This window comes from Cervus canadensis, chromosome 29, assembly GCF_019320065.1.
Source record: "Cervus canadensis isolate Bull #8, Minnesota chromosome 29, ASM1932006v1, whole genome shotgun sequence".
Lineage (NCBI taxonomy): Eukaryota > Metazoa > Chordata > Mammalia > Artiodactyla > Cervidae > Cervus > Cervus canadensis.
The window spans coordinates 27,159,979-27,182,538 of NC_057414.1; the positions used below are offsets into that span (position 1 = coordinate 27,159,979).

At 39.5% G+C, this 22,560-nt stretch overlaps 1 protein-coding gene across 1 annotated transcript; it reads left to right on the plus strand.

The window, feature by feature from the left end:
- Positions 1-679: 679 nt before the first annotated feature.
- On the plus strand, positions 680-5,329 carry PATE3 (prostate and testis expressed 3). The gene is made up of 3 exons (XM_043451547.1): positions 680-686; positions 4,641-4,760; positions 5,187-5,329. Exons 1-3 carry the CDS (start codon positions 680-682, stop codon positions 5,327-5,329), a joined length of 270 nt encoding a protein of 89 aa, XP_043307482.1.
- The last annotated feature ends 17,231 nt before the right edge of the window (positions 5,330-22,560 follow it).

Sequence of the window (22,560 nt, forward strand, 5' to 3'; positions counted from 1 at the left end):
GTGAAGGTGAACACAAGTACATCAACCACAGTTGACTTGGAGGCCTAGATAAAGGACATTCAAATTTGACTGTGTGACCAGGGAAGGTGTCCCTGAAGAAAGGGTACTTGCAAAGGACTCTGAAAGCTAGTGATGTGCTATTAATATCTAGAATAAGTGAATAGGGTTGTGGTCGTTGTTGCTCAGTCACTAGTGTTGTCTGACTCTATGACCCCATGAACTACAGCATGCCAGGCCTCCCTTCACTATCTCCCAGAGTTTTCTCAAACTCCTGTCCATTGAATCAGTGATGCAATATACCCATCTCATCCTCTGCTGCCCTCTTCTCCTCCTGCCCTCAATCTTTCCCACCATCAGGGTCTTTTCCAATGAGTCGACTCTTTGTATCAAGTGGCCAAAGTATTAGAGCTTCAGCTTCAGCATCAGTCCTTCCAATAAATATTCAGGGTTGATTGCCTTTAGGATTGACTGATTTGATCTCCTTGCAGTCCAAGGGACTCTCAAGAGTCTTCTCCAACACCACAATAGGGTGGTGAATAAGGACAGGCACCCAAAGGCACAGCAAATGTCAAAGTGCAGAGATATCAAGCAACCTGCCACATGGGGATGAGAGCTGCTCATGTGGTTCTAGAGACATGGCTGAACAAAAAACTCAGAGAGATGCATCTTGCTGGAGGTGATGGCAGGTAAGTAGAGAGAGGGGCTGCAGGGGATGATGCTCGGTGCTTGCTACTGAGATTACTTAGTCCCATACACACAAAGTGGGATTTCTTGCTCACTATTACAATTCCAAGACGTCAATGAAAAGCATCATTTTTCCCAGGACTGGAAAAGACATCAAAGTACCCACTCTTCTGTACCGATACTAAATTCTAGAAAGGACATCTCCCTTTACCCCAGGCTCAAGTTTGGTACACATGTGGGTTCAGATTCTGGTTCCACTGCTTGCCAGTGTTGTGACTCTGGGTATGTTACCAACATTGAGAATGAATTTTCATCATAAGATTGGTGTTAGTAGTATATTCAAGTCTGCATGAAGGTCTTGGAAACTATCAAACATGAATCCCTTGTACAGGGCTTAAAACTTCAGGAGCAGCCTGGGTCCTTTTGCTAGGGTAGGTGTCAGAAACTTCAGTCAAAAGGAGCCACGTATGGGAAAGGGCACCTGGCCAGGAAAGGTGGTGATGGAGAGGCTGTAGCTGTGGTTTTGGCATTCAAGGGTCAAGAGCCTGGCTGGGAAGATGATAATTGGGAGCATCATGTCATATGTTGTTTCATCAAGGCTTCCCTTGGGCTTTGGGTGTTGGAAAAGATGGAAAGACTGACAGCTTCTTCTGGAATGAGCTTTGAAGACACCATCAGTTTCAGAACAAACTGTTTAATTTGCTTTGGGTGGGTTAGCAGCTGGGAACTAATTGAGTTCTGATTCACTGAAGACTGCATGAGACCTGAGTCTGTTCTCACAGCTCGAGCTTGAGATCACCCATGTGCTGAAGACACCCAGTTTTATAGCTCTACCTCTGACCTCTATTTTGAGTTCCAGATTCACATCCACAAATATCCATTCTACTTTAGATGGCCCACAGATACCACAGTACATTGTTTCCAAGAGAAAATTTGATGGGTGAGGAATGAGAAGTAAGATCAGAGAACCTAGTGCGTGGGCAGCATTGCAAAATTCTACAGTCCTAACTGGAAATAGGGAAGAGGTTCAAAACTCAGTGGGGCTTTCAGAAAATATCTGCCAGAGGGCACCTTGAAGGCAGTAGCATGGAAACTGGGCAAACCCTCTGTGGTTTAACCTAGAATTTCTTCTTCCTTTGCTTTGATTCTAGAGTCACTCTCTTTAAAGATAGAGAAGAGGAAACAGGTGGCACATAAAGGCTCAGAAGCTTGCCTTCTTGATAAGCCTTTGGAAAGTCCTGAAAAATGCTATCCCAGTTTCTAACATCTTCTTCTGAAAGATGGAAGACAGAAAACTGGATTCATAGACTTCACAAAGTTGATTTCGATTCTAGAATCAATTATTTTCAGGAACAGACTCTCATGTTAAAGGCTTATGGCTCTTCTTAGGCAGATGGACTCAACACTGTGCTCACATAAAAGGAACATCATAAATTTCATGGCACTTGAGCTAAGGCTTGATTTCACCCAATCGTTATCTGTCATCTAAAAATGTCCTACTTGAGAAATATTGAAGAACATACTGTTCCTACAGCTAAAGAACATGTCATTAAATGAGTCCACGATAGAAGATTCCTATTATCTCTAGCCAAAGTACCGTAAGTTCACTGATGGGTCAGTGAAATGTCAGAGACTGACAGTGCCTGAACCAGTCATAGTTTTCCAGTAGTTTACCCATGGTGAACCTTACCTGAGTTAATTTTTGTAGAGACAGATCCCTAAAGCATGTGGGCCAAACTGGCCAGATACACAATATAAATTCACAAAAGATCAAGCCATGTGATAATCCTAGGGACGATTTCACAGCCCTACAAAGTAAATATCTCCTGGCCTTGGAAAACAGATTTCTGGTAAAATGAAAGAGTTCTGGGCTGAGAATCAGAAGTTCTAATTGGAAGACCCAGCTTAGTCATGGATGATCCCTTCTTTTTACCTCTTTCTCTCTTCTTTTGCTCACCCATAAGGCGTGGAGCTAGGTGAGCTTTTTTTGATCTTATTTGTTGCCCTGCTGTCATACATGAAACTGTGCTTGGCCTATAAAAGTACTCAATGAATACTAGTTGAATGTATGAACAAACCTCCAAGAGGCATTCAATCAAAATGGTTAAAGGTATGGCTTCTGAAACTAGAAGATCTTGCTCTGAATACTGGCACTATAAGTCACTAGAAATGTGATCTTGGGAAAGATACTGGACCTCACCAGGCCTTAGCTTCCTCCTCTGTGAAATTAGGATAAGAATAATAACCACGTTAATAATAATTACTAAGATGAATTATATATATATACAAAAAAAAAAAACAACAAAGTTAACTTCATGTAAATGCCAACATTTTTTAACTACCATCCTCTGTGATGGGTGGAGAAAGCAAGAAACTGCGGCACCCAGAGATGACTGTGTGGGACTGGTTCCCCTCAGGCATGAATAATCCCTGCCCTGTGATGAAGAGCAAGGTTTCCTCTTGTAGCCTACAGGCCTGTGCGTGCCACCCCTGGCTTCTTTTCTTCCTGTTCGAGGTACGTCTCTGTCAAGATGGACAGATCCTTCTTGCTGCTTTTATTCCTCCTCTGCTGCAGTGTGGGTGAGTCAAGAGACTTAAGGAGCAGGCTCCAGAGCCAGGATCGAGGGGGCTCCCTGGGACACTCTGTTCGTGTAGGTGGTGTCCAGGCTGGGCTGAGTCTTGACTAGATTTATATGGGAGGGGAAGCCAGCCTTTAGAGTGCTCCCTGGGCCTCCGCGTCAACTTGTCTGACCTTTGTAACATTCTACCGTTCCCTACCAAGGGCTCAAGCCTCTATGGCTGCCCCTTCGTAGGGCTCCCCTACCACTTCATCCCTACCATTCCCCATAATCAAAACTCTGAGCAAGGTCTCCTTCAGTACACCCTTCCCATATATAAATCTGTGCCCTGATTGCTGAGGGAGCTGGTCAGTCTATAGTGAATAATTTCATAGTTGGTTTTAGAGACATCAAGGGTTTTGATACCCTTACCAGTGATTTTTATGCTCAAACAAGTGATTGTAGGAAAGAAAATACTGGATGCACGGGGATCAGACACGATAAAAAATAATTCAGTCACTGTCTTAAATTCTCTGGTTGCTCATCTGAGAAATGGGGAAACACCTAGTTACAAGGCTTTTGTGAGAATTAAATCAGATAACAAAGAAAGAGAACATGGCCCAAACAAGATGCTCAAGAAATGATACTTTCTCATTTAGGTGTATTAAGGAGCATTTTTTAAAGTTAAACTTTATTTTGATCAGTTCCCCCCACAGTACCACATAAAGTGGCACTGACTATGGTATATAATTCAGGAGGCTTTCACATAGATTCAGTTTGAAGTTCAAAACAGACTATATCACCTAACCATATCTATGTGATGAATGTCAGAAATCCCATCAGAGTAATGGGTCAAACACTTTAAAGCACTCAGCTTCATTATCCCACTCTATCTACACTGCTGCCAAGTAAGCCAGGTTAGCATTAACAGAATCATCTTTAAGCCAGAAAATGCATGCCATAGAGGCTAAATCTTTGTTCAAAGTTATCAGGTTAAAGGGGCTTCCCTGGTGGCAAAGATGGTAAAGAATCTGCCTTCAGTTCAATCCCTGGGTTGGGAAGATCCCCCGGAAAAGGGAATGGCTACCCCCTCCAGTTTTCTTGCCTGGAGAATTTCATGGACAGACGAACCTGGAGAGCTATAGTCCATGGGGTCACAAAAGAGTCAGACACTTCAATTTCACCAGGTTAAAAGGGCTAAATTGGGGGTCAGAATCCTTTTACTCTCACAATGACATTTTTCCAGATGCGGAGCTGGTGAGGGCTCAAACTGCTTGCTACCTCAACCCAACCACCCCCTGCACTGTACCCCCAGCCCACTCCCAGGTCTAGATAGGTCTAGTTTCTTCTAAGTCTCTGCCTCCCCTGGCCTTACACCAGCTCTGTGCTCTCCTGCAGTGACACCACTGAGATGCATAACCTGCCACCTTCGTACACAGACAGATCGCTGTAGAAGAGGCTTTGGCATCTGTGTTGCTCAGAATCATGAGACATGCATGATCTTAAAGATCTTCCAGCGTAAGTTAGAGGGTCCAGGGAGGTGCTGTGAGATTCCTGGAAAATTCTTAGGAGAGTACGCCAGCAAATTTCTATCTCAGGCTAAGGTCAATTCAAGAGAGGAACCAAAGTGCCACATACCCATGGGCACGGGCCCCTGTGCATGCAGATTGAAGAGGACTTGGGGAAACGAGCCAGGAGGAAGAAACATCAGTACAGAGGGTTGAGGTTTTCCAGGGAACTTAGACCAATAACTCCTGCAGGGGACCCGTGATGTCTTCATCTCCCTGCCTGAGTCCCCTTGGGAAGTACAAGATGGGAAGCCAACCCCAAACCTACCCCTGATGCCCTATTAAATCTTTACGGACAGGACTAGTGCCGTGTGTGAGTTGTCTTTAAAGAACTTAGATCACTGGCTGATTTTTCTCTGATCCCTTCTTATTATAGGTGGCACCCTCCAGTTATCGTATTTGGTGTGTCAGAGATTCTGCAGAGATCTGACATACAAGTTCCAGGATCGAACTTACGTTCACAAATGCTGCAACTACAATTACTGTAACTTCAGAACGCTAAAATACTTCTACTCCTGAGTTCTCCCTGTAAAACATTACCAGTACGTCTCTGCCTTCACAGTTGGCCTACCCTGGCTTTTCTGCCCTGTCTGTTCTGGAGGGACCCCACTCCTCTCTGTAATTCAGTGTTATCCTTGCTGTTGCCTCAAGCTTGGTTTCTACCTCAGTCAGAGGATTACTATTCTGAACAACAGATTTCTCCCATTACAAGGACTGGCATTTCTGTACTTCAAGAAGCTTACCCTCAGACGCACAGTAGAAAATTTTAAAATAAGACCATTCTAGATCCTGGTGGATTATCTTAGCTAGTGGAGGTGGACTAGAAATTCTTCAGCTGAAAATTCACAAAAGTTTTTGTCTGAAATTCACATTTATCATGATTATAGTTAAGCAGAAATAGCAAAAAAGCAAATGCTGGACACTTGAGATTTTCCTATGTGGACAAAAATTATTGTCCCCAGTGGACAGTGTCCACCTCACACTCAGCATGATTTTCTTGGCATTTACGAAGTGTCTCTATATACAATGCTAGTAGTGAACAGTAAATCAAGGACTTCTTGCCTCTGCGGCATTCACAGCTCACATACAGCCACTTCTAGGCCTGGCAAGATGTGTGTTCAAGATACATTACAACTCTCATTTCTTCCGCTTCCTCTTCCGGTTTTTCTCAACTCCTTTCCTCTTTTGCCACCCACTTCCACTCTGATTCACCATTGCTATACAAATTCTCCTTCCTCTGAATACCCAAGTCACTTTATGGGTACTTTTTTTTTCTCTTCCTCACAAAAAAAGAATCATTTCTGTTTGTCTAATTTGCCCTAGAATGTTATAAATCACAGCAAGAACACATGCCTTATCTTACTCATCTCTAACTGCCTTTAGCTGGCCAATTAAACTTCATTGGGTTTAAAAGAGCTGCCAGTAAAGCTGATGGAATTTTTCTTGTCCATTTGTTTATCATGGCTTTTTGATTTTTTACTTATTTTGTTGAGTGTACTGAGAATGGTAACCACTACTCCCTACGAGACATGAATGTTCACTCCAGTGCCAACATACCATGTGTCTTCCTCAAAGAAATTATGAAAAGGACATTTCTGATTATGGGACCCTCCAGTATTCAAATATATTAATTGATAACAAATTTTTTTTGATGGGATTCTTCCAAAACTCATTACTTACTTCAATATTCAAAATTAAAACTATTATTATATCAAAGCCTTACGAAATAGGCCTGGAAGTTTAGAAAGGGTAATCTGGCCCAACACTTGAAAATATCTGAAGGCAGACATTTTCCTAGTTTTAATGATGTCAGGAATAATTATATAAGTTTTGTTGCTCTCAGATTTATCTATGAAATATAAAGTTTCCCTTCGATTGTGCATCTAACAGCTTTAGCCCCTACTGATTCTTATTAGCGAGATCCGTCATTCATTATGAGATGCGTAAGAATCTTCTTTTTGTAATATTTATTTTTAACTGATTGCTGATTGCTTTACAATATTAGTTTGACTTCTGCCACACATCAACATGAATTAACCATAGGTATACATATGTCCCCTCCCTCTTGAATCTCCCTCCCACTTCTGGCAATTATCTTCTTAATTGAAGTATAATTCATGTACAATAAAATGCACATATTTTAAGTATAGAGTGTGATGTGATTTGATAAGCAGATAAACCTATATAACCACCATCCCAATTAAAACATAGAACATTTTCATCATTCCTATCAGTTTCTGTAAGTAACAATCTACTCCCAAAAGTATTATTCTAACTTCCATCACCATAGAACTAATTTTATCTGTTCTTGAACTTATTATACAGAAAATACTGTCTTGAGTCTAGTTTCGATCACCCACCATAGTATTTTTAAGACTCATGTGTTTTCACTTATACCAAAGCTTTGTTCTTTTTCTCCCATTGTGTACATACGCTGGGCTCCCCTGGTTGCTCAGACAGTAAAGAATCCACCTGCAATGTGGGAGACCCGGGTTTGATCCCTGGGTTGGGATGATCTGGAAGAGGGCATGGCAACTCACTCCAGTATTCTTGCCTGGAGAACATCCATGGACAGAGGAGCCTGGCAGGCTATCATCTAAGGAGTCTCAAAGAGCTGGACACAACTGAGTGACTAAGCACAGCGTAACACATACATACACTACAATTCATTAAATCAATTCTCTTATTGATGGACATGAGTTGTTTTCAGCTTTGGGCTATTGTAAGTAAATCTGCTGAGAACATTCTCATATGAGCCGCTTTTACATTTTTATCATGTAAGAATTTTGACAGTCACACACACTCATCTCTCTTGGGTGGGTAATTAAAAGTAAAATGTATGAGGCACAGGGTAGGCATATCCATAACTTAAAAAGAAACCACCAAACAGTTTACCAAAGGGGTGATACTAATATAGAGCCCTACCAGTACTGTGTGAGAATTCCACTTACTCCAGGTAAGGAAATGATTCATTCATGTTTCCTGCCAATAGTTTCTAGGATTAAATTAACATTTTGACTACCCATTTGGAATTTATCCTTGTAAGAAATTGATCCAAGTGACTATATTTCCATGTGACTAGCCAATTAACCCAACAATATTTATTTAAAAGTTGGTATTTTTCCTCAACTAATTTGATATGCCTCTTTCCATTAGCACTTAACACTCTGGGTTCTCAGCTAAATTTTTCTACACATTACCTCTACCTCACAGTATACACAAAAAGCAAATTCAAACTTTTTGGATTGTAAGTCTAAAGTGAAAAGTAAAACAATAAAACTTCCAGAAGAAAGCATAGCATGTATTAATAACTTTGAAATATGCTAAAGGTTACTTAAACATCACCTAAACAGCAAAACCATTTTTAAGAATTGGTAAGTTAGATTTCATTAAAATGCACAATGTTGGTTCATCAAAATGTATCATTAAGAGAGTGAAAAGAGAAGTTAAAGACTTGGATAAGATATTTGCAATACTGATATCCTATATAGAATTTGTGTAAAGAACACAAAAAATCTTATAGCCTTCCTAGATTAAAAAAGAAAAAATAAGCTAAGGGAATTCATCACGACTAGATCTGACTTGCAAGAAATACAGAAAGGAGTTAGTTAATACAAGGTGAAATAAAAATATGCTAATTAAAGACATGAAGACATATGGAAACACATAACACATTGGTACAGGTAAATATACAGTCAGAAAACTCTAATAGCATGGTTTGTTAACCACTGAACTATACTACAAAGATCAAAGGAAAAAGCATTAAAAATAATTTAGCTACTATCATTTGTTAATGAATGTGTGTGTGTGTGTGAGCGCTCAGTTGTTCAGTTGTGTCTGACTCTTTGCGACCACATGGAGTGAGTCCATGCAATTTTCCAGACAAGAATACTGGAGTAGGTTGCTATTTCCTACTCCAGAGGATCTTCCCAACCTAGGGATCGAACCCAAGTCTCTTGTGCCTCCTGCATTGGCAGGCAGATTCTTTACCACTATGCCACCTGGGAAGCACAATATAAAAAGAGGAAAATAATGACTTCAAAATATAAAAGGATGAAGTAAAAGGGTGAAACTTTTGTAGATAATCAAGATTAAGTTGTTATCAACTTGAACTAGATTGCTTTACCTATGAGCTGTCTTATATAAGACTCCTGGTGGAGGGGAAGCTGGAAAAATGGAGTCAAAATGTACAACCTTCCAGTTACAAGATGAATAGCTACTAGGGATGCAATGTAATGTAATGAGGGTGAAAGAGCTGGCTTAAAACTAAATATTAAAAAGAACTAAGATCATGGCATTCGGCTCCATTACTTCATGGCAAATACGAGGGGAAAGGTGGAATAAGTGACAGATTTCCTCTCCTTGGGCTCTAAAATCACCGTGAATGGTGACTGCAGCCAGGAAATCAGCAGACATTTGCCTTTTGGCAGGAAAACTATGACAAACCTAGACAGTGTGTTGAAAAGCAGAGACGTTACTCTGCCAACAAAGGTCTGTATAGTCAAGGCTGTGGTCTTCCCAGTGGTCACGTATGGATGTGAGAGCTGGACTGTAAAGAAGGCGGAGGGCCGAAGAATTGATGCCTTCTAACTGCGGTGCTTAAGAAGACTTCCTGAGAATCCCTTGGACAGCAAGGAGATCAAACCAGTCAATCTTAAGAGAAATCAATCCTGAATACTCGTTGGAAAGACTGATACTGAAGCTGAAACTCCAGTATTTTGGTCACCTGATTTGAACAGCTGACTCATTGGAAAAGTCCCTGATGCTGGGAAAAGATTGAGGGCAGAAGGAAAAGAGGGCATTAGAGAATGATGAAATGGCTGGATGGCATCACCAATGCAATGGACATGAACTTGAGCAAACTTCCAGAGATGGTGAGGGACAGAGAGGCCTGGAATGCTGCAGTCCATGGGGTCACAAAGAGCTGGACACGACTGGGCGACTGAACAACAGCTCTATACCTTCATGCTATCCCTTCACTGTATATTGTACAGTTTCTTTTACAATTTTCTTTCTTTTGTAATCTATGCACTGGCTTTAGATTCTTGCTTCTTTTTCATTTAGAGAAAACATTTCTTTTAGGGGAAGTTTAGTATTGCTGAATTCTTTCAGGTTTTGCTTATCTGAGAAACAGCTTCTCTCTTATTCTCTCTTAAATAATAATCTTTCTGGGTAGAGCATGCTAGGTTGCACATTCTTCTCCTTTTGTACTTTGAATATATTATGCTGCTCCTTTCTGACCTGAATAGATTCTGCAATCAGGTGATGCCTTGTAGGGATTCCATATATGACTCTTTCTCTTGTTGTCTTTAGGATTCTCTCTTCAACTTTTGCCAGTTTCATTATATGTCTTGGTATGGGTCCGTTTGGATTCATTTTGCTTTGGGACCCTCTGGACTTCTCAGGTGGTACAGTAGTAAAGAATCTGCCTGCCAATGCAGGAGATGCAGGTTCTATCTCCAGGGCAGGAAGATAAACTGGAGTAGGAAATAGCAACCCATTTCAGTATTCTTGACTGGGAAATTCCATGAACAGAGGAGGAGCCTGGCAGGCTATCATCCAGGGGGTTGCAAAGAGTTGCACAGATTGAGTATGCATGCATGTGCTTCCTGTACCTGGATATATTTCCTTCTTTAGGTTTGGAAAGTTTTCAGCCATAATGTTCTCAAGTATATTTTTTACTCTTTTTTCTCTCTCTTCTTCTGAAAAGCCTATAATGCATGTGGATCTTGGTACCTTATATATTATCCCAGGGATCTCATATGTTACTTCATTTTTTTTTTCCATTAGTTTTCCTGTTGTTCTGATTGGGTGATTTCCACTATTCTATCTTTTATATCACCACATTCATGTGCTCTTCTCTGTCATTTATTCAGCTATTGATTGTTTCTAAAATGTTTTTTTTTTAATCTCAGAAATGGCATTATCTATTTCTGATTGTGTCTTTGTAGTTTATAGTTTTTTGTTAAAATTATCTGTGTTTATATCACTACTCTTTCTTAATTCAGTTAGCAGTTTTATTACTAACATTTAAAAATATTTATTTTATATCAGAGAAGAGTTGATTAACAATGTTGTGTTAGTTTCAGGTGTATAGCAGAATGATTCAGTTGCACATGTATATGTTCCTATTATTTTTCAAATTCTTTTCCCATTTAGATTGTTACAGAGTATTGAGCAAAGTATTCCCTGTGCTATACAGTAGGCCTGTGTTGGTTATCTGTTTTAAATATAGTGATGTGTGTATGTCAGTCCCAGACTCCCAATCTATCCCTTTCTTTCCACCCTTTCCCCTTGGTAACCATAAGTTTGTTCATTAAGACTGTGAGTCTGTTTCTATTTTGTAAATAAGTTTGCTTGTATCTTTTTATTTTTAGATTTCACATATAAGGGATACATACGGTATTTGTCTTTCTCTGACTTATTTCATTTAGTATAACAATCTTCAGGTCCATCCATGTTGCTATAAATGGCATTATATCATTCTTTCTAATGGCTGAGTAACATTCCATTGAATATATGTACCACATCTTTATCCATTCATCTGTCAATAGACAGTTAGGCTGCTTCCATGTCTTGGCTACTGTAAACAGCACTACAATCAACATTGGGGTGCATGTATCCTTTTGAGTCATGTTTTTTCTCAGGTATATGCCTAGGAGTGGGATTGCAGGGTCATATGGTCGCTCTATTTTAGTTTTTTAAGGAATCTGCGTACTGTTCTCCATGTACCAACTTACATTCCCACCAAAAGTGTAGGAGTGTTCCCTTTTCTCCACGCCCTCTCCAGCATTTATTGTTTGCAGAGTTATTGATGAAGGCCATTCCTACTGGTGTGAAGTGATATCTCATTGTAGTCTTGATTTGCATTTCTCTAGTAATTAGTGATGTTGAACATCTTTTCATGTGCCTCTTGGCCATCTGTATAACTTCTTTGGAGAAATGTCTATTTAGGTCTTCTGCCCATTTTTGAAATTGGGTTGTTTGTTTTTTTGATATTGAGAGCAGGAACTGTATAAATTTTGAAAATTAATACCCTGTCAGCCACATGATTTGCAAATATTTTCTCCCATTATGTAGGTTGTCTTTTCATTTTGCTTATGATTTCCTTTGCTGTGAAAAACTTTTGAGTTCAATTAGGTCCCATTTGTTTATTTTTTAAAATTTCCATTACTCTAGGAGATGGACTGAAAAATATATTGCTGAGATTTATGTCAAAGAGTGGTCTGCTGACATTTTCCTCTAACAGTTTTAGAGTATATTTAGGTCTTTAATTCATTTTGAGTTTATTTTTGTGTATGATATTGAAGAATGTTCTAATTTTATTTTTTACATGTAGCTGTTCAGTTTTCCCAGCACTGTTTTTTATACTTACAAAAAACTTTTTATTTTGTATTGGGTATAGCAGAGTTTTCAGACTGTAGTGCTGGAGGAGACTCTTGAGGGTCCCTTGGACCGCAAGGAGATCAAACCAGTCTGTCCTAAAGGAAATCAGCCCTGAATGTTCATTGCAATGATTGAGGCTGAAGCTGAAGCTCCAATACTTTGGCTATCTGATGTGAAGAGTTGATTCATTGGAAAAGACCCTGATGCTGGGAAAGATTGAAGGCAGTAGAAGAAGGGGGTGAACAAGGATGAGATAGTTGGATGGCATCATCTACTCAATGGACATGAGTTTGAGCAAACTCTGGGAGATAGTGAAGGACAAGGAAGCCTGGCATGCTGCAGTCCATGGGGTCGCCAAGAGTAGGACATGACTTAGGGACTGAACAACAACAAACAATAGCCAATTAGGAAACAATGTTGTGATAGTTTTAGGTGGGCAGTAAAGGGACTCAGCCACAGATATACATGTATCTATTCTCCCCCAGACTCCTCTCCCATCCAGGTTACCACACAGCACTGAGCAGAGTTTCATGTGCTATACAGTAGGTCCTTGCTGGTTATCCATTTCAAACATAGCAGTGTATACATGTCAATCCCAAACTCCCTAACTATCCTTCCCCCCCATCCTTCCCACCAGCAACCCTAAGTTTGTTCTCTAATTCTGCCAGCAGCATTTTTTAAAAATTATTTTTTATTGGAGTACAGTTGGTTTACAATGCTCTGTTCGTTTCAGGTATACAGCAAAATGAATCAGTTATACATATATTCACTTTTTAAGATTCTTTTCTTATATCAGTCATTGCAGAGGGCTGGGCTCAAGCTGGCTGTGTTCCCTTTATGTGTTTTTTCTTCTTCCCATTGTAGGGCTTTTGGCTCAAAGGAGGGGCTGTGCCGAAGTAAACGAGGCTCATGTGCTTATGGAAGTCTGCTGTGTTGCCGGTGTAGGCATCCACAGCTCTCCCCGGACACAGCCCAAGGTCACGTTTTCTTCTGTTTTGGTCATCCCAGACCCAGGGTGGAGTTGTGGCTGGGAGTAAAAGGGGCCAGAGCATTCACTAGGCTGGAATTGGGGAAAGGGGTATTATGGTTGTAGGAACTGAAGTGACTGCATTGCTGTCAGAGGTGTGAGCTGTTTTCCTGATGCTGTAAGCACCAACCATGGCCACTAGCCCCACATGGACCACACCCCAGGCTCCTAGGCTGCCTCTGTATCCCTCGATGCAATCTTTCCCCAGCCTGGCAGCCCTAATCTTGTGTCTGCCCTAGATCTTGTGCTCAACTGTGGCATGAGCAAGCAGGACCAGTGGATTCATTCAACTCAGATTGGTAAGCATGGCCAGGTGGCAGCCACTAAGCCAAACCTCTCTCCACACTGCCTGTGAGCAAGCCAGCACCTGTACACTCCCTGGGAATGGAGTCTAGGCTTCTCCAGCCTTTCTCTCTGTCTTAGTGTTCTCCCACCAGTCAAGGGGGCTGGTTTGTTTCTATGCAGGAGTCTTGGGACTGGAACACCCAGCCTGTCTCAATCTGCTCACTCCCCACGGACAGAGTCCACTTGTGTGGTCTTTATTTCCCTCCTAGACCCTTCCTGGGCCACAGGTCCCAACTCAATGCATTTTCCCCCCATCCTACTGAGTTACACAGGAATCTTTCTTGTAGCCTTGGTTGTATAAGGGCTCTTCTTCCAGTTTCCAGCTGGTTTTTCATGAGAATTGTCTCACGTGTATGTATTTTTGATGTGCTTATGGGACAAGGTGAAATCCATGTTCTTACTCTGCCATCGCGATCCCCCTCCAAAATATTGTTTATTTTGAAGGAACTTTATCTAACAGTAATGTGACCGTAATTTTACCCTTCTTATGCTTACTGTTTGGAGGTACCTCTTTTCCTTCCCTTTTACTTTTTTCTTTAAAAAATTATTTATTTTTTACAGTAGGTCCTTGTTGGTCATCTATTCATTTAGGTGTTAACTCTTTTGTGTTTTAAAATTTTTAACTGGAGGATAATTGTTTTACAATATTGTTAGTTACTGTGTATGACAATGTGAATCAGCTATAAGTATACACACACCCTGTCCCTCTTGAGCCTCCCTCCCAACCCCCTTTTACTTTTAATATATCTGTTAATATTATTTACATTTATAAGGCATTTCTCACAGGCAGCAACTAGCTGGGTATTGCTTTTTATCTGTTGGGACAAAACATACTTTTAATTGGAGTTGTTAGATCACCAATATTTTATTATCATGGTTGGATTTAGGTCAACCATTTTTCCACTTGTTTCCCATTTGTCCCCTCTGTTTTCTGTTCCTGTATTTCTTTTCCTTTGCTACCTTCTTTTGTTAAATATTTTAAAATTTTTCCTTTAATTATATATTGGCATTTTTATCCATACAACTTTATTTTTTTAATATTTGCCTTTTATAAATTTAGGTAGTGAGGGTTTGAATATAACATTCTTCTCAGTTGTCTGAAATGTTATTTCATCTCAATTGTTAGAGCATAAGAATTTGTAGGTAGAACATTTTTTTCTTTCAACACTTCTAACATGTCATTTCATTAACTCCTGGCTTTCATTGTTTCTAATAAAAGTTGTTCACTATTTTCATTGTTTAAGATAATGAGTCATTTATTTGGGCTACACTTAAATTTTATCATTGTGTTTGAATTTATAGCAGGTGGACTTATAATGTACCCTGGTGAGACTTTTGTTGTTATTGCTGTTTGCTTTTTTAAATTATTATTATTGTTAATCCTGTTTGAGAATGAGGTTCTTGATACTCTACATTGATGACTTTTGATAATTTTAGAAAACTTGGGGTCACAGTCACTTCAAAAACTTTTTTGTTTTCTCTCTTCTTTCCCAATTGGAATCATTTATGAATATGCTAAACTGTTGGATATTGACCCCATATATCTGTCATGCTCAATGTGTTTTCTAACATAATAATAATAATAATAATACATGTGTTACTACCTTTAGTGGCAGTGGTAACAGTAACATCTCTATGTTTCATTTTGGATATTCTGTTGATCTATATTTCCGTTTATTTAGTATTGCATTTTCTGGATCTGGAATCCTCTCAAGCTAACCAAATGACTGCTTAATTCAATTTGAATATCTATTTGGTTCTTACATTCTCTTTTTCTGTCAAAATTTCTCCTTTTTCCCCATATTTTCTCTCATTTAATTTATCCATAATATATATGTAAAGTCCTCATCTGATAATTTCAACATCTGGATCATTTATGAATCTGCTTCTATTGGGTATTTTTTCTCTAACTTAGCATTCGTCCTCAGCCATGTCTGACTCTCTGCAACACCATAGACTGTAGTCGGCCAGGCTCCTCTGTCCATGGAATTCTCTAGGCAAGAATACTAGAGTGGGTAAGCATTCCCTTCTCTAAAGGATCTTCCCAACCCAGGGATTCAACCTGTGTCTCCTGCTTTGCAGCAGATTCTTCACTGTCTGAGCCACCAGGGAAGCCCAAATATAATGTAAGTGCCATGTAAATAGTTAAAGATGAGTGGAAAACTCAAGTTTTGTTTTTTGGAATTTCATGAAAATTTTTTTCAAATATTTTCCATCCTTCAGTTGAATCCATGGCTACGCAGATACAAAGGGCCGACTGTATTTTCTCCAGACTGTATTTCTCTAGCTTAATGATTACATTTTCCTGCTTCTTCACTTTCACATAAATTTTTATTATATTCTCAGCATACTAAACAGTGATATCTACCTCCTAGAGGGAGTAAACTCTCCTATATCCAATCAATATTTGAGCAAGGTCAGGACTATGTGGAAGAGTTGGTCTCAGTTCACCACTGACTTCACATGCCTTGGGGCAGTGGGAGCTAGATCTATGTATGGCATAATCTCCTTCATCTAACATCTAGCAGAAATTTACAGATTCCAAACCATCACATCTGCCCAAGAGGCTGTTAAAAGAACTATGCTGGTTTCTCCTATTCAGTCATTCTTTCTGTGCTGAGCCTGTTTCTCTAGGCACTTTGAAAAGCCTTGGCAGTTGTTTCCAGGGAAGAAAGTTCCTGATGGTCTTTTCTTACCTCAAAAGCACTCATTCCTTTCTGGAATTGAGTTTCTTTTTAATTTGAACCCACAGATTTCCAATATCATTTTAAGGTATTTGTCTTTGTATCATTTTATCCATTTTTTTCTATTTATCACAGAGGGATACATTGCTTCTAACAACTCTCCACATCCTAACCAGAGCCAAAAGTGTAATAGTCACTTTTGAAATGTCTTTTACAGGGATATCTTGAATGTCCCTCATTGTTAATTTTTTGTTTGCTAGCTGTCACACATCTAAGCTTTTCTATATGTTTTTTTTTTCTTTTCTCAAATTGTATTTAATAGGACCAAACTCTAAATCATACAATTTAGACTGATCTTAGTTTGGATTAAGCTCTAATCTTTTTAATACCATAAGGATTTCCCCCCTCCCCCGAACCATTTGAGAGTAAGTTGATGACATGATGCCTCATTATCCTTGAATTCCTTAGTGTGTGTTTTCTGAAAACAAGGATATTTTCCTTTGTAGCCGTTCCACAACCATCACATAGCATTGGTACATTATTCCATCATGAAATCACAGACCTCAATCTAGGTGTTACCGATTTCCCAATAATACCATATATAGCAAATGAATTCAATCCAGGATTGTAATATTGCATATAGTTGCCATGTTTCTGCAGTCTCCTCTAATCTGGAATAGTTCCATAGTCATTTCTTTCTTTTCATGACCTTAAAAACTATATGCTAGCATTTTGTGCACTGTTCCTCAAACTAGGACTACCCAATATTTATCATGATTAGATTTGGGTTAGGGATCTTTGGCAGGATTATCACAGAAGTGATGCTGTGTTCTCTTCATGTATCCTATCACATAGTACATGATTTTGTTTCATCCCATTGCTAGTGATGCTAACTGATGGTAATTAAAATTATTTCTTTTCTATAAGGTCACTCATTTTTTGGTAATTAACAACTATTGGTAGGGAAATTCTTTGAGATTATGTGAACAATCCATTATTTTTCCACTTTCACTACCTAGCTTTAGCATCCATTAGTATTTCTCACCTAAATTAATTGTTGCCAGCTGGTGATTTTTTCATTCAAACATTTCTTTTGTATCTGTTAGCTGACATTCTACTAAGGGAAGTCTTTATCTTCTCCCCATTTATGTATTTGATTATATACATAATCATTATACACTATATATGTATATATTCACAATTCTTATTCCATTTAACAGATTCTATTTTGATACTATGATACATACCTTGATATTCTGATTTGGCCAGAAAGCATCCCTTCAAGTCTGATTCTGAGTTCTGTCAACATTCTCCAGCATTCTTAGAACATTTCCTTAATCTGCCACAGTGAAACAGTCCAAGGTCCAAGAAGCCTGTTGCACTTTCCATCCAAGAAGTCCTACTTCTATTTAGTGGGAAAAGATATCTGGAAGCCAAAAATCAGGGTACTGGGTGTCACTGCTCCTCGGTCCTTTCCAGAGCCAGAGAACAAATGTATACACACACAAACACAAACACACACTTACATCTACAATTCATACTAGGATTACCTCTTTCTGTATTTATAAGTCCTTCAACAGTAAGAATCTACAACAATGAGGAGACCTCATCTTCAATACATTTCTTGTTCTGTCCGTCTCCACTGCACAGAAGCAGACTCCCACTGCTGCCACCTCACCCGACGTGGGCCGCCACACCCACCTCTGGCCACTGCCATTGCTGGCCCCTGTGCGGATACCCTCTTCACAACTCTCAGTCTCTGCATCCTTTTCTGGGGCTTCCCTCATAGCTCAGTCAGTAAAGAATCTGCCTGCAATGCAGGGGCCCCGGGTTTGATTCCTGGGTCTGGAAGATCCCCTGGAGAAAGAAATGGCAACCCACTCCAGTGCTCTTGCCTGGAGAATTCCATGGACAGAGAAACCTTGCAGGCTACAGTCCATGATGTTGCAAGAGTCAGACCCAACTTAGTGACTAAACCACCACCACCACCACTCATCCCCTTGAACTCTGATACTCTTCACTGGCCCCCACTGATCTCTACACAAGTTGCCCGTCTCACACGGTGTGGACACTAACAACCAATACTAGACCCAGTCGACTCAGTCACCAACTACCCTTGGCTTACATACTTGCACCAACACTGCACTCTGCGTGGACGCTGTCCTCACCAAAGTCAGACTCTGGCACTCTGTACCAAGATGCATGGATGTTATCCTCACCCCAGTTTGGGCTTCCAGTGCCCTATGTTGGGCCTAATCTCCTTCATGGAGACCTACCTTAATCAGCCCAAGTGACTTATAGACCAAATTCTTAGAAAAGAAGCAACTGAATCCTTTTTGATTTATAATTTTTCAGAATTTCTATCATTTCTTTCACCTTAGTTCACTTTTTTATCATTTCCCTCATTTCTTTCACTTAGTTTACTTTGAAATGTCCCACTGAGTTTCTGTTTTGGAGCTGTGTTTTTCTGGTATTGTTTTCTATATGCATGGGATTTGTTTCATTTTTCTTCCAATATATACATGGGGTTCATTTGCAGGCCTTTTATGTCAAGTATATTTTTGTATTTTTTCCATAGGGAGAGTTTTACGTTGGAGATGGAAAAGGACTAGGTGACATTTCCTAGGTTCATCTTTTTTTCTCAATTGAAGTATAGTTGATTTACAATGTTTTGGGTATACATCATTTGATCCAGTCATATATCTATATATATATTACATATATAATATATAAATTCTTTTTCAGATTCTTTTCCATTATAAGTTATTATAAGATATTAAATATGTTCCCCTGCAATATACAGTAGCTCCTTGTTGTTTATTTTATATATAGCAGCATATATCTATTAATCCCGAATTAATCTCTCCCCACCCTTTCCCTATTGGTAACTATAAGTTTGTTTTCTATGCCTGTGAGTCTATTTCTGTTTTGTAAATAAGTTCATTTGTACCATTTTTTTAGTCTTACATACAAGTTATGTCATATAGTATTTGTCTTTCTCTGACTTAACTTCTCATGGTATGAAAATCTCTAGATCCATCCATGTTAGTGCAAATGGCAACATTTCATTTTCTATGGCAGAGTAATACTCCAGTGTGTATATATGTGTTTGTGTGTGTGCATCAGTTTATCCACTCATCTGTTGGTGGACATTAAGCTTGCTTCCATGTCTTGGCCACTATAAATAGTGTTGCTATGAACTAGCTTCATCTCTTGAATGCACTGAAAGCAAAGTAAACTTTGCTTTTGTCTTTATAAAGCAATCTCTATAATAATAGCCAAGATCTGCTATCTCTTGCTTCCTCCCCTACCAATATTTGAACTTTAACCTATTTCTTAATCTTTCCCCCCTGCTCAGTTTCATTTCTACCGATAGTTCCTTTCTTCCTCAGAAGGAATTTTTTCAGAAAGAATGTGAGTGGCAGAATTCTATATTTCTGAGATCTTTGAAGGCTTACACTACTCTAGTAAACTCTGATTTTTTAGATGGGAATTTTCTTTTTACTATCCTACTTGTTGTGGAGATTTATAAACCATACTGCTAGCCTCCAACATGTCCCAAATGCAAGCCATAATCTTGCTTAGACAGTCCTAAGCAAAGCTTTGCAACCAACCCAGGAACTCCACAGTAAACACCTCAGCCTCCTGACTCACAGCCTCTTCCCAGCTCCAGCTAGCTCACAGCATCCTTCCGGGTGGCTGTGAGTTTGCCTGAGAGCCAGTGGGCAAGTTTCCCTGCCCCAGTGAATCCCTCCCTGACAGAACAAACAAATACCCACGTGGTTGAAAGACTGAGTACAAATCATTTTTTGTTTTTCCAGTTTTTCTTTGTCCCTATTAGCAGTACCTTACAAGCACAAATCAAGAAATCCACATACATTTGTGTATCAAATACTTATGAGGCACATTTTGAAATTCAGCAGTTGTTTTAGAGCCCAGTCCATGAAAACATGAGGTCAGATTGGAAGCCTTCATCATATAATGTCTCTGAACAGTGCCTATTGAGGTTTTAGACCCAGGTTCCTGGATTCCAATACGATTACAACTTGTATAAAGTTTGCAAACAAAAGTTGTGAGATGTGACTTTCTGACAATTCTCAATAATGAACACCTTTCTTTTGGAAATCTATGATTTTGACACACATTTATACGAAAGAAACCCTGTTTCTCCTAATATTACTAAACCCTTCAGCTTGAAAGTTCCATACAATTGCTTTGTCTTACTTGATCAATTTTGCCAGCTTAGGTTCACCACCCACCAAGGCACCATTGGCTGGAAGAGAACACTGGACCTGAATCTAGAGTGACTGCACTTGCTCAGGGACTGGCCTCCCTCACTGTTCCCTCGGCTTCCCATTTGTTTCTGTAAAATGTAAGGAGTGAAGTGGTACCACACCTGGACCCAGAAAAGTAGGGGGTGATGGGGGCTGTCACATGGGGCAGTACGGCAGTCAGAATCTCATGGAAACCCAAGACAGGAAGCAGACAGGACAGACTCGGGAAGCCTGGACCTGGAGTCTTCTGGATGTGATGAGACTCGAGGGGCTTTGCCACGGTGCTTCACAGAATCTTCACTTCCACCTTAGCTGTCAATGTGGCGTCAATCTCCATCTGTATCACCCAGTGTGTACCTGCTACCCTTCCTGCACCAGAACTGTCCTCACGTTGTGTCTCGGCTTTAATGTGAAGCTTCCTCTTGGTTTCTAGTTTTAACTGATTTGAGACCATTCTAGAAACTAATCATGCATCACAGTGAGTCCCCCATGAATCATTTCATATTTGGAACCTGCTGCTACTATCTCCATTCTACTCTTATAAACCAATTAAACAACCCTGAATGGAAGGCTCCACCACATTTTCTACTTTGCAAGATGTTAAAGTATAATATTCATCCTAACATGATACAATTTGGGGGAAATTCCAGTATAAATTGAAAATATTTAGTTTGTATAATAAAATAATAATTAATTTGTATAATAAAATATTAAAACTATATCTTCTATTTATGAAAATAGAATATGGAAGAACTAATAGCCAATCATAAGCCCAATTATCAAGAGGAATATTACAAAGCATGATATATTTTACATATATATAGATGCATGTGTGTATAATTATACACCTAAAAAATAGTAGTGTCTATAAATTCTAGCACACAGAAAGGTTAATATGGTAAAAAAAAAAATTTAACCAAAAGTGAGTAAGTAATAACTTGCGAATTATTTTCATTTCACAGCTTATTATCTTCTAATAAAAACTACAGTGAAGATCTGAAACTTTTATCTCTCTTTGACATCTTCTGTTGTGGGACTGTGCCAGTAGATGAAAGACATTCAGCTTTCTATCCATGAGCACACTGAATGTAAGAAAATATTTAAATATTTTCGAGGACTGGGTGGTCAAGTATGGCTCACAAGCCAGGAGACAGGGTAGCTGACGAGCACTCAGCCAAGTGCCCACCCTGATATACTTGGCTTTGAACATGAAAATAAGATAACATGATTAGAAACAAACAAAAATCCTAAGATTCTCGAGTGCAGTACACCGACTATTCCTTTCAGGGAAGATGGTGTTTTCTAATTTCTCACTGACTTTCCCGAGCCCCTGTTGAATACCAGCCCTTTCCGGGAGCCAACAAATACCTCTACTACTCTCCTCCCAAATATTCCCACAATCTCTTGTGATTTCTGGTCCCTAATTTAATCCCCTCTGCTTTCTCCTGACCTTCTCTCAGAAGCTCCATCAGAAAAATACTCTGCTCCCTTTGCCAGAAACTTTAGAACTCTGAATTTAGCATCAGATCTAAGGGCAAGTAAAGACTGCCAGGAGATATCAGGTAGTTAATAGATGAGAATCGATCCAGAAGGCAGAGTTGGCTTTGGGCGGCCTATGGCTTTGTACTTTCCTGTTAATGGAAGCAATATCAGAAGAAAGACAGAGCATCCATAGTAGATCTACTGGAATACAGTGGTGGGGTCTGGGTTCTGAGAAAATGTGAGATGGTGTGGCCAGGGGGTAAGGAAAAGGAAAAAATAACTGGGAGAGATGGTTTTTAAAAATCATCATTATTTTATTTGTTGTTTTATGGATACGACATTTTTGCCCTTGTAATGTCCTGGTTTTTCTCAGCATCGTTACAATTGTTTTCAGTGCAACAATATGTTTCTCTATATAAGTCATGAAATATCAGGAACGCTCCCTCTTCACAAGTCCTACAAGACAGCACTGAGTATCTGTAGTTATATCTATCTAAAGAGAATGGAAAAGTAACTGTGATAACCTTGTTTGATCTCACCATCTTCCTAGCA